Source organism: Triticum aestivum, chromosome 4A (genome assembly GCF_018294505.1).
Source record: "Triticum aestivum cultivar Chinese Spring chromosome 4A, IWGSC CS RefSeq v2.1, whole genome shotgun sequence".
In the NCBI taxonomy this organism is placed as follows: domain Eukaryota; kingdom Viridiplantae; phylum Streptophyta; class Magnoliopsida; order Poales; family Poaceae; genus Triticum; species Triticum aestivum.
This window is the reverse complement of record NC_057803.1, coordinates 88,019,878-88,033,120: the sequence shown is the minus strand read 5'-3', so window position 1 is coordinate 88,033,120 and position 13,243 is coordinate 88,019,878. Positions and strand designations below refer to the sequence as shown.

Here is a 13,243-nt window from a genome sequence, read left to right as displayed (position 1 = left end):
ATAAATCCTCCGAGTACTGTGTGGTGTCAGCATTACTGATCCAGGGATGACACCGGAGCACAGAGATCAGACTGTTTGAGGTCTGGTCGCTACAGAGATGGTATCAGAGCACACGCTGACTGTAGGACACGACCACTAAGCTAAAGACCTAGATCACTATTCATTCTCTTCTTTTCTGACCTCTCATCTTTTCTACTCTTTAGGATGGCGGATGCAAAGAACAAGTTCACGCAATCGGATGACGATACACCTTTTGGACGTCACTTGAAGGAAGTCACTAGATACCTGAACATAGGAGTACCAAGCTTCACCAGAACCTACAACGCCACTTTACCTGAAGAAGAGTGCTGGACGATTCAAGTCCAAGTTCCAGAAAGGACGTTCATGCCAGTCACTGAGCCCATAGAGTTTTCTTTCGATGCACCAACTTGGAGTCTAGGAAAGAGCATGGCAGCTCACATCGCCATGGGACGCATTGGAGAAGTCTACCGCAATGATCTCAAGGATACTATCTACCAGATTTGTGGGCACCGGGATGAGCACTGGGAGATGATTAGCACCAGAAGGGATAGATCCATTGCAGCTTTTATCCAGGAATTAAACCAGCACATTCGACGACAGGAGAATCATATGTGCGCCGACATGATAGATCTGAAGAAGGCTAAGACAAGAATCAAGGAACTGGAGGAAGAACTCAAGGCTACACGTGAAGATTTTGAAGAGGAAATAGAAGTACTAGTAGATAAGAATGCCGACCTAACAATGAAGCTAGCAATATTTATGGGAGGCCCTACACCAGTAGATGAAGACGAAGAACCCAAGGAGATTAGCCCGGAATACTACATCATCATCGACGACACCGACTCGGATCCAGATGATAGCGATGATGAGTATGTTGATGAAGCAGGAGCAGATATCATGGAGTCTACAACCGAAGAATATTTCTAGTAGACCACCTCATCAGTAGTAGTAGTCCACCATGTAAATACAGTAGTCCGAGCACTTTTGCGATAGTTAGATCGATTGTATGCCCTTGTTTGATTGAATGAAGTGAATTGTTTGCTTTTGCCTCATGTGCATATGGGTAGTGTTTTCTCTTTAGACCCCCTCTATTCTTACATCTCATCTTTTCTAAACCCTCAGATACCTCCGAGACGTGACCCCGGATTTACCTTTCCACCGGAGCTCACTCAGTTGATCTAGCAGCAGAACACATTGATGCAGTTGCTAGTCCAGAATCAGAATCAGGGGAACAACTACAACAACAACCCACCACCACCACCACCACCTGTTGATCACTTAGCCCGTTTTCTTAGGCTGAATCCGTCGGTGTTTTCCAGTAGCACTGAGCCAATTGTAGCAGATGATTGGCTTTGCAAGACAGCTAGAGAGTTGACCACAGCAGGATGCACAGATGCGGAGAAGGTGAAGTTTGCCGCACATCAGCTTGAAGGACCCGTGGCATCATGGTGGGAGAATTTCACATCCACTTTCCCTGTCGACACTGTCACATGGGACCAGTTTCAGCAGGCCTTTCGTACTGCCCATGTTTCAGCAAGAGCTATGGCCATGAAGAAGCGTGAGTTTTGCAACTTGCACCAGGGAGGACGGACAGTTGGACAGTATGTGAAGAACTTTAGTAAGTTAGCACTTTATGCCCCAGATGACGTTGCTACGGATGCAGCTAAGCAGGAGAAGTTTCTGGAAGGACTGAATGATGAGTTGAGCATGCAGTTGATGGTAGCAACCTTCAACAACTACCAGGAGTTGGTAGACCGTGCTCTTATGATTGAAGGCAAGCAGCAGCAAATTGAGAATCGCAAGAGGAAGTATGGACAAGGGAAGTACAATTCAGGAGCTCAGCAGAAGCCACGTTTTACCCCTAGATCGGGAGGAAATTTTCAGCATACCCATGGAGGAGATAGCTCGCACAATCACAATGGCACCAAGAACGGTAATGGCAATGGAGGAAGCAACGGCTAGAATCGCACCAACCCATCAACCCCAGCCAAGAAGGACCTGAGCCAAGTCACTTGCTTTAAGTGTCAGAAGACCGGACATTATGCCAATGAATGTCCTGAAGGCCAAAATGGCAATGGAAGTTTTAGGAAGAAGCCGAACCCTTTCAACAGGGGACAGGTGAACCACATTAACATGGAGGAGGTTGAAGAGCAGCCGGATGCCGTAATCGGTAAGTTTTTGGTTAAGTCATTTACTGCACTCGTTCTTTTTTATACTGGTGCATCGCATTCATACATATCAAGGGGATTTGTGGATAAGTATAACTTGCCCACTAAGGTTCTTAGAACACCTATGCTAGTAAGCTCACCGGGAGCGGAGTATATGGCCAGTCAAGGATGTTTTCAAGTGCCATTGAGTATAGGTAGGCATGTGTTTCCCTCGGATTTGATCATTTTAGAATCACAAGGATTGGATGTAATTCTGGGTATGGATTGGCTGTTGATGTATGGAGGAAACATCGATTGCGCCAGTAAGTCAATCTTGCTTACCACCCCAGAAGGGAGAAGGATCAAGTATGTATCCCGGCATGTGCCAAAAGGGACACAAGTAAATTGTTTAACAGGAGTTATGCAGGAGGAAGTATCAGTGGTAAGGGATTTCCCTGAAGTATTTCTAGAAGAGTTGCTAGGCATGCCACCGGATAGAGATATTGAGTTTTTGATTGAGCTATTGCCAGGCATAGGGCCAATATCTAAGAGACCATACAGGATGCCTGCAAAGGATTTGGTGGAAATTAAGAAGCAGATTAAGGATTTACTGGATAAGGGATATATTCGCCCAAGTTCTTCGCCTTGGGGATCGCCGGTACTTCTAGTGGAGAAGAAGGATGGATCGTTAAGGATGGTTGTTGATTATCGAGGATTGAATGAAGTAACCATCAAGAACAAGTACCCACTACCCATGATTAATGATCTGTTTGATCGATTGCAAGGAGCTAAGGTATTTTCCAAGATCGGTCTGCGATCAGGATACCACCAGTTGAAGATTCGAGAACAGGATATTCCTAAGACAGGTTTTACCATCAGATATGGGTTGTACGAGTATACCGTTATGTCATTTGGTCTGACTAACGCACCTGCCTATTTTATGAACATGATGAACAAAGTGTTTATGGAGTTCTTGGATAAGTTCGTCGTGGTGTTCATCGATGATATACTGGTTTACTCGAAGAATGAAGAGGAGCATAAGGAACATTTGCGATTGGTACTTGAGAAGCTCAGAGAACATCAGTTGTATGCCAAGTTCAGCAAATGTGAGTTTTGGTTGAAGGAAGTAGGATTCCTCGAACACGTTATATCCGGAGAAGGTATAGCAGTAGATCCCACTAAAGTTGATACCGTGACCAAGTGGGAAGCACCAACTACAGTTGGAGAGATACGGAGTTTTCTTGGACTCGCAGGATACTACTGAAGATTTATTGAGAATTTCTCAAAGATTGCGAAGCCTATGACGGAGTTATTAAAGAAGGATACCAAGTTCAAATGGACCGAGGAATGTGAGGCTAGTTTCCAGGAGTTGAAGAAACGATTGGTTACTTCACCAGTGTTGATTTTGCCAGATCAGACCAAGGACTATGAGGTGTATTGCGACGCTTCACGTCGAGGACTTGGAGCAGTGCTTATGCAGGAAAGGAGAGTTGTTTCATATGCCTCAAGACAGCTTAAGCCTCATGAGTTGAATTATGCTACGCATGATTTGGAGTTAGCAGACGTAGTGCATGCATTGAAAACATGGAGACATTTCCTCATTGGAAACCATTGTGAGGTGTACATGGATCATAAGAGTTTGAAATACATCTTCACACAGAAGGAGTTAAACCTCAGACAAAGGAGATGGTTGGAGCTCATCAAGGATTATGATATGAGATTGCATTACCGTCCCGGAAAGGCTAATGTAGTAGCTGACGCATTGAGCCGTAAGAGCCATGTCAATACACTAATGATGGGAGAAATACCAATGGAGTTAGCAGAAAATCTTCGTGATCTATGTTTGGAAATAGTTCCGAGAGGCTATGTAGCAGCATTGGAGATTCAGTCAACTTTGATGGATAGAATCAGAGAAGCTCAGAAGACTGACAAGGAGATTGCCTCTACAAAGGAGAAAATAAGCGAAGGAAAGGCTAAAGGATTTCGTGAGGATGAGCACGACACCCTATGGTTTGAAGACCGTGTTTATGTGCCCAATGACCCGGAGATCAGGAAGTTGATTCTGCAAGAGGCACATGATTCACCGTATTCGATTCACCCAGGAAATACCAAGATGTATTTAGATTTGAAGGATATTTTCTGGTGGACCAGAATGAAGAAAGATATTGCGGAGTATGTAGCAGTTTGTGATGTGTGTCAGAGAGTAAAGACAGAGTATCAGAAGCCAGCAGGATAGCTATAGCCATTGCCGATACCCGAATGGAAGTGGGATAAGTTAGGCATGGACTTTATCACGGGATTACCCAGGACTCGTTCAGGCTATAACTCGATTTGGGTTGTAGTCGATCGGTTGACGAAAGTAGCTCATTTCATCCCGGTAAAGACCACTTACACCAGTGCTAAGTTGGTAAAGATATACATGACCAGGTTTGTATGCTTACATGGAGTTCCGAGGAGTATCGTATCAGATAGAGGAACCCAGTTTACCTCAAAGTTCTGGAAGCAGTTGCACGAAACTTTGGATACCAGGCTAGAATTCAGTACGGCTTTTCATCCACAGACAGATGGACAGACCGAGAGAGTCAACCAAATTTTGGAGACATTATGGATCTAGTTGGGATGATAATTTGCCATATGCGGAATTCTCTTACAACAACAGTTACCAAACCAGTTTAAAGATGGCCCCTTTCGAAGCCTTGTACGGAAGGAGGTGCAGGATACCGTTGTCATGGGATGAAGTTGGAGACCGCCAGTTGTTTGGACCTGACTTGATTAAGGAGTCTGAACAGAAGGTGAAATTGATTCGCGATAGGCTCAAAATAGCCCAGTCCAGGCAGAAGAGTTATGCAGATTCTAAACGCAAGGAGACAGTTTATGAAGTCAGAGATAGAGCTTATCTTCGAGTATCACCACTTCGGGGAACAAAGCGTTTTGAAGTTAAAGGAAAGTTAGCGCCATGATTTGTAGGACCATATCGAGTTTTGGAGCGTATGGGAGAAGTGGCCTACAAGTTGGAATTGCCCGAAGGATTGTCAGGAGTTCATGATGTGTTCCACATTTCTCAGTTGAAGAAGTGCCACGCGGAGATGGCTGACATACCCTTGAGAGACACAGTGCCATTGGAAGCAATTCAGTTGGATAACGATTTGACCTATGAGGAGAAACCAATTAAGATTCTTGAGTTTGCCAGCCGAGTCACTCGCAGTAAGGTTATCAAGTTTTGCAAAGTTCAGTGGAGCCACCACACGGAGGATGAAGCCACCTGGGAACGAGAGGAAGATTTGCTCAATGACCACCCTCACCTATTTTCTAGCCAACCTGAATCTCGAGGGCGAGATTCATCTTAAGGGGGTAGGTTTGTAACATCCCAAATTTTCAATTTGAAATGTTATACATTAGATCATCATTGCATATCATATTTTATTTTGCCTTTGGTTTGATCCTAGAAATTTCTACGCAACTCAAGGACCCACGGAGAGAGTTGGAAAATTCTTTATTTTCATATTTGAGTTTTCTCAAATTTTGAGAATAGGATCATTTGATTTAACTTATTTTATCATCAATTATTTCTATTACAAAAATATGAGAGAGGGAATAAAATGACTTTCCCAAAATAAAGAAATATTGAGGATTTAATAATAAAATCAAATAAGATTTTATTTCGGAGTTTTTCGTTATTTTATTTGAATTTGGGAAAAATGTGCGTTTTTCAAAATTGCATTTAGGCCCCAAATAAATGTTCACCCTGTGCGGCTTGATTTTAGAAGCCCGGAAAAAATTATTTCGGCATTTTTGGAGTCCGTTTAGTATTTCTTTTTATTTTTCTTCTGCGCGTAATTATTTAAAAAAAATCGCACCGACCTACGGGCCGTGTCCGACTAGCCTTTATAAGCCGGCCCACCCCCGGGCCGAAACCCTAGCCCAAGCCCCGCCGAGCCGCCGCCGTCGCCGCCCCGCCGCCGCCGCCGCCCGCCGCGCCGTCGCCGGTGCCGGACGCCGCCGCCGCCGACCCGTCGCCCGAGGTTCGCCTCGCCTCGAAATCCGCGCCGCCATTTTTTTCCGAAAAACTATCGGTGTTCCGTCGGTTTTTTTTTAGTTTCGGTTTTTTTAATAGATCGGTTTTTTTATTTATTTAATTAGCAAGCGTTCGTCCGTTCGTTCGTTCTAGCGAACGTTCATCGTTTTTCTTTTTCTCGGATTAAATCCGTGATTTTTCTGATCGCGATTTCTGATCCGATTTTCGTTTTAGTATAACTTTTCGCTCGTTTATCGGAATCAGGCGATTCAAGCGCATGGAGTTTCATCTCGAAACCCTCTATCCGTTTAACCAACTTAAACAAGTTTTTGCTACTGTAAAAATTGCCTTAGATCTAGATTAGTAGAACGAAGTTGTTTTCTTTCGCCGTTTGACTTTCGTTGCTTCGTTTGATTTGATTCTTTTTGCAAAGCGGAGTTCTTATGTTGAACTTTCTGGTTAGCTCTTATTTGACTTTTACCTGTGCATTAGATGAGTACTTATTGTATGCTTGTTTGTTTGTCTGCGATAGAATACCCGGAGTGCGCCGCCTGTTACTTCGAATCTCTAGGTTTCGCGGATCATCAGCAAGGCAAGTAACACTTTGATCATACATTTTCTACTACCCAGTTTTATTGCATTAGATCAATCCTCACATATTGCATGATTAGGATCTAATTAAATTATGGGATGGGAAATAGTTGAGATAGTACCTATTACCTGTTTTATTATCAAACCTTTGGGAGTTACTTTTACGTTTGCCATTATGCTATGCTATGCTAGTAGACGTGGATTGGGTGAGTGATATTCATGGCAGATGTGAGTTTGTTAATTAATGATTTATCTAAGGTGGCAAATTAAACACACATCTGGGTGGATTGAGGTACCTGGGTATTCCAGGATTGCCTATTTCTTTTGGACCGCCACCCAAGCTCAAAGGGATCATGAGATTATTCATACTAGAAACTTCCGTGTGCAGCCACAAGCCATTATGGGCTCTGGCATAGTTGATTAAGTCGTGCGAACTCTTACAGGGTAGACTAGCAGATGTAGGGGAAAGTAGGTGTAACGGTCTATCCATCGTAAGGTGCTAGCGCTTCTGAAAGACTGTGTCTCGGTCATCCGTCTTCTCAAACACCATGTAGTGCGAGAAACCAAACGGAGGCGATCGAGTCTTGTGGGGAAAAGTGCGCAAACCTCTGCAGAGTGTAATAAACTAATCATGATTAGCCGTGTCCCCGGTTATGGACATCTTGAGTATCTAGTACCTGGATTATTATGTGAATCTCAACATGTTACTCTATATTAATTTTGTTAGGTTTTGTAATGATGATGCTTAATTGAGATTGAGAATGCTGTCAACCATTCTCAATGTTTAACAACTATCATGATAGTTAAATAAATTTATTCCTTTGTAGTAGGGAAAATTTGGCTTTACGCAAAACCGTAATCATAGAGCTTTCCACCAACCAAATATGCATATAGTATAGTTGTTTCATTCCATTAGTCTCTATGTGTTACCTTGCCAGCATATTTCATGTGCTGACCCGTTTCGGGCTGCAACGTTAATGTTGCAGACTTTTCAGACGACGATTAAGGAGTTTTAGGTCGTGGTTCTATACTCAGTGATGCTGTTGAAGTTGATGGACTCACTTATCTTCCAAGCCTTCCGCTGTTATCGTTATTAGATGGCCTTAAGCCATATTTATTGTAATAAGTTCTCTCTTGAGACACTCGATATAATAAGTGTGTGATTGCAACTCTGTTATAAATCCTCCGAGTACTGTGTGGTGTCAGCATTACTGATCCAGAGATGACACCGGAGCACAGAGATCAGACTGTTTGAGGTCTTGTCGCTACACAGTTGTTCTGCAAACACTTTAGATTGAAACAGCTGAAGAGTGCACCTTGCTGAAGTTCTGAAAATCCGAAAAAGACTTCTAATATGTTGATATGTATCAGGATGATGTTATAAAGTTGTGGCATATGGTTTTTTTCTTGCAGCACTCTGCTTCATCAACCCTTGAAAATGACTCTGTAGGTCCAATGACTCCAATCTTCATGATGGAGAACAGGACGAATGGCAATGATATTCTTGTTCAGTTTCAGGTCCGGATGCTTTGATGTTCGCCTTGTCTGGCTTTTGGCCAATCTGGGCGATTTCAGACGTGGAGATTTCTCTCCCTTCTGTGATGTAGCGACTGGGACTCTCCCTGTTTTTCTTAATTAATGAAATGAAAAGGCAAAGCTTTTGCCTTTCTTAGAAAAAAAAAGAAAAAAAAAACAGAACATAGAAGAATGAAATTTGAACATACCCTGCATGCCAGAGGCGGTGAGGTTCGCCTCAAAACATCCATTGATTTGGAGGCGATTTTTGAGAAACCCCTCAATCAATTAGGAGAATCGCCTCAGAATCTCTTCCAATTTGAGGCTTTTCTGAAAAACGTCTCCAAAGCTGCATCCAGGCCAGAGATGATTATAAGATGAAGTCTCCAAAACACCTCCTTAAACACGATTTTGGGGCGTTTCCAAGCAATTATAGGGAGTTCGAATCAAACAAAGCGAATACCACAAGCTTGGCTCACATAGATTTCCTATGAAATGCTAAGATCAAAGTTAGCATGCCAATATGCACATCAGCTGCTGCATCGCAGCAGAAGGCAAATACTCCCTCCGTAAAGAAATATAAAAGCTAAACGCTATTTCTTTACAGACGAATATTAACTAATTGCTCGTGTAGAACAGGGAACCAGCTTGAAGCAATGCTGTGCACTGAACGTGAAGCTTCTTCTCTATCTATAAAAGATTCTCTACCTTAACCCTGAAATATAACAAGCTGCCACCTTCTCAAACAACACAGCTACAAGAAATATTTCCATGATATCCAACCAATTGCTTCCCAGCAGATGCACTACAGCCAAAAAAAGAGCCAAAGCAGTTAAACTGCAACATAGCTTGCGAGTAAGCCACGAAGTTATAATCATAATAACTACTCCCTCTGTAAACTAATATAGGACGTTTTAGAGATGTCTCTAAAACGTCCTATATTAGTTTACAGAGGGAGTACTAGACTTTAATCTTAAATTTTATGTTGGGATAAGCTGCCAGCACAAATAAAAAATGGAAAGCACAAGGCAATACAGTGCTATCGACAGCTCAAACCAGAACAAACATCATCTAAGCTGCGAAACTAGAGGCATCACACTTGCAATTACCAGATGGATATCTATCAAATATATGCAGAGAACAATGCCATTCAAGTAGCTAACTGCAACTGCCAAACAGGGGGGAAATGGTACAGGAGAGCTACCAACAATCAATGTTTGATCTGCAATTAGTACAAACTAGTTGATTAGTGGTACTGCCTGAACTAAGAACATACATATCAACATACAAGAAGGTCGTCTCCCTTTCTAAACAAATGTTACAGCAGCAGACAGTTAAACTACCCCACATGCATTCCACCTCCGATGAAATAAGTATTTGTTTCCACATTGGATCTCTTGTTTGAGTCCATCACCTGATCTCTCATATTGAGGAGTTGTTTGGGATGGTAAACTGGTGGGTGTGGATGCATTTGCATGAAATCTGTTGCAGCCATTGGCAAAGAACTCTCCAGGTTGACGTTCACCAAATCAAAAGTGTGCATCGCATCATCCTGAGAAGTGGATACCATGTTCATATCCACTCTCGTGTCACCATGTATCATGTGAGGGGACGTCATGTTCATATCAACTCTTCTGTCTCCATGTATCAGGTGTGGTGACGCCATGTTCATATCAACTCTCCTGTCCCCATGTATCAGATGAGGGGATGTCAGGTTCATATCAACTCCTCTGTCGCTGTGTATGAAGTGTGGCGACCCCAGGTTCATATCGACTCTTCTGTCCCCATGGATCAGGTGAGGGGACGTCATATTCACGTCTACTCTTCTCTCCCTCTGCATCAAGTGAGGGGCTGTCATGTTCATGTCAACTCTTCCCTCTCTGTGGATAAGGTGGGGTGTTTGCATTTCCATATCGGCTCTTCTGTCCCCATGGATCAGGGATGTCGTGTTGGATGCCATGTTATCCTCATGAACCAGGGCTCTTGTGTTTAATGGCATGTTTGCCTCAACCCTTCTGTCCCTGTGAATGATGGATGTGGTGTTTGATGCCATGTTCACATCAACTCTTCTATCAGCGGATACCTGACCAGTTACTGCCATATTTACATCAACCCGCTGATCACCTTGCTGGGTCTGGCCAGGCCTTACTAGTTTGCCCTTCGCTTCTTTCATGGCAGACAGCACAAACTCCTTCAACTCAGGTTCTCTAGCCCCAATATCGATAACATCTTCTAAATATTCATGGCCACGCACGTACAGATCATCAAAAATGCTCAAATCTCTCTGCAATGCCACAGAGTTCGAGCTTGCAGACGCGTGAATAATTCTGAAGTCCTTCCTCCAGCGGCTGAGGATGTACTTTGATGGCAGCATCAACACATTCTCTTGCTTCAGAACAGACAGAGCATGGCTGCAAAGAATGCCCCGTGATGGAAAAGAGCGACAAATGCACCAAACATCCTTGTCAGAATTGTTGTAGACAACCGTATAGTCAACCTTCTTGCCCTGTATTAACTCGCTGACCATGTAGGTAATTGAATTCCCGCTCCTGTCTACCTCTTTACAAATAACATGCATTAATTGCTTGATCTCGTCTTGGAATGCCTGAAACATGGGTACTGTATACAGCTCCAGAAGTTGCTCCTCAAATGGTAATCCTGACAGCAAAGTGAGCCTAGAATAATAGGAGCGCAAATCATCGTATGCTTCCCTTTCCAGCTTCCCTCTGAGGGTAGTCTCATATTGCTCAAGGAAAACTGGTAATGTGGTTTTACTTGTCACAACACCATCAAAGTATGGATCTGGTTTTTCAACCTTCCTGATAGCAGATGTGCCAGCCCAAAACGAATGATTGACATAACCAGGAGCCCACTGCTTCCGGCAGCTGTACAGTGCAGAGAACCATTCATTATCTTTGAGCTTGTAATGCTCAACCATGGCCTCCCACTCCTTTTCAAAGTCAGTAAGAGTGACTGTGTCATAAACAACCTCCTTGAATCTCAAAGAAATTGCCTCTTTCTCATGTGTACGTCCCACGTTTTCTTGGAGCTTCTTCAAGATATGCCAAAAGCAGAACCGGTGCCTTGCATCTGGCAAGACCTCAGACACAGCCTCTGCCACGACATCTGAATAACTAGTTGTAATCGCCTCTGGTGGCTTGCCATTCATACAGCTCAGCCACCTCTTCAACAACCAAACATAGTTCTCTTTACTGTCTTTGGAGAGCAGACCACAACCAAGTAGCACAAGGTGGCCATGGTTATTCACCCCAAGGAGTGTGGCCAAAGGGAGGCTAGCACGAGAGTGCTGCAAGTACATTACATCAAGTGAAATGACATCACCAAAGTAGCGGTACTGGGCCTGAGACCTCAAATCTGTCCAGAAAAAATTCTTCATGCGACTTTCCTGATCAAGATCCCAGCTATGAATGAAGTTTGGTTTCTTTTCCTGCATCATTTCGATGAACTTCTTGACTGCAATGAGGTCTTCGTCCCCGAAGCGCTGCACAAAACTGTCGGTTCTATTAAACCTCAACCCACCAGCAGCAGCTCCACCACTGACACTCCGCTTGGGGCGAGTGGGAAACTTCCTGGTCTCAGCAATCTCACTCAATGACTTCTCCACCGTCTCATCCATCTCAACAGTAATCTTGGCCTTCTTCTTGGCTGACTCAGGCATCTCCCTGTAGGATTTCAAAAACCTCACCATATCAGGTGTACAAGGATGGTTATGCTCCAAGTCGACGAACTCCACCTTCCACCTATCGTTCACCCGCTTGTCACGGATGATCAGCATCGCCTTGCATCCAGTCTTCTCGGCAGTGGTTCGCCGAGCCCGCTTCTCCGGGGTGGCTGCCCCACGCTTGTTGCGGAGTGGGTAGCGGGCGCCTGAATCTTCCGACGGGGCGGCCCCTTCCCGGGACTTGCCAGCTTGAGTGCAGCTGAAGGTGGAGCGGTAGCGAATCCCCTCGTAGTTGTGGCAGGTGCGGCGCACGGCGTGGAATCCCATGCGGAAGGCGTATGCCTTGTAGAGCGAAAAGGCCTCGTCGACGGAGTCGAACACCGTACCCACCCGCGGCACGAGAGCTTCCTCCAGCGTGCGCGGCACGAAGTCGTCATCCCCTCCGGCGCCGTCCGCCGCCCCGTCGTCGTCGTCGGAGGCGACGAGCACCTCGTCCTCGCCCTCCTCCACAACCACCTCATCCTCATCCTCGTCCTCCGCGGGGTCGGCGTTGAGATCGTCAGCAATCTCGTCTTTGACCAGCCCGGCGGCCTCCTCCTCCTCACAGCTAGGGTTTTGCGCCCGGGTGGCGCGTGAGTGAGGGGGCCGCTCAGAACCCTCCTCCATGGGTGGCCCGAGTATTTACCCACCCCGCAGCCAGTGGCGACGCCTCCCCAAAACCAAAAGTATTAACACTAGAGGTACAGGAGGGCGGATACCTCGCGGTGCGAAATGGCTAGGGTTCGGAGCGGGCAACTGTACGGGGGCACCGGGAGGGGGCGGGGGCACCGGGAGGGGTGGAGGAGCTCGAGGGGGCCGTCGATCTGGCCGGAGTTGGTGGGCTTGGGGACGTCGCCGGGGAAGAGAAGGGAAATTGGGGGGAGGGGAGGGGGTCTGAGTTGCTTCTGGGGGCGGAGAAAGTAGAGAGAGATGAGTACGGAAGGAGGAGAGGATAGTTTTCTGGGTGTGCTTACGGATTTGCATCTGGACTCCGGAGAGAAGGCTGGGGACGTGGCGGATCCGCGATATCGTGGGCCGACGGGTGTAGGAGGCTGACACATGGCCCCGCCTTAAATCATCTACAGCCGAATTTGACAAATTCGGCCCATCAAACACCCGTGGACGCGCCCGGGCGTGTTCACGGGCACTGACCGGGTACTATTCAAAAAATGTAATCCACATCCGAATACCTCAATTACTATATCCCAAATCAATACAAACTCATGCCACTAA

The 13,243-nt window shown here is 45.2% G+C and overlaps 1 protein-coding gene and 1 long non-coding RNA gene across 2 annotated transcripts; both read right to left on the bottom strand.

Annotated features, from left to right (window-relative positions):
- Positions 1–7,879: 7,879 nt before the first annotated feature.
- Positions 7,880–12,999, bottom strand: LOC123085319 (uncharacterized). The gene is made up of 3 exons (XR_006439673.1): positions 12,730–12,999; positions 8,499–8,638; positions 7,880–8,404 (listed from the first exon to the last, which is right to left on the bottom strand). It is a non-coding gene; the product is annotated as an uncharacterized lncRNA (long non-coding RNA).
- Positions 9,407–12,736, bottom strand: LOC123085318 (protein FAR1-RELATED SEQUENCE 6). The gene has a single exon (XM_044506943.1). The coding sequence runs from the start codon at positions 12,635–12,637 to the stop codon at positions 9,629–9,631; it is 3,009 nt and encodes a 1,002-aa protein (XP_044362878.1). The 5' UTR covers positions 12,638–12,736; the 3' UTR covers positions 9,407–9,628.
- Positions 13,000–13,243: the final 244 nt, after the last annotated feature.

Excerpts from the sequence above, each read along its gene's own strand:
- LOC123085318 (XM_044506943.1), bottom strand. The coding sequence starts at position 12,637 with ATGGAGGAGGGTTCTGAGCGGCCCCCTCACTCACGCGCCACCCGGGCG.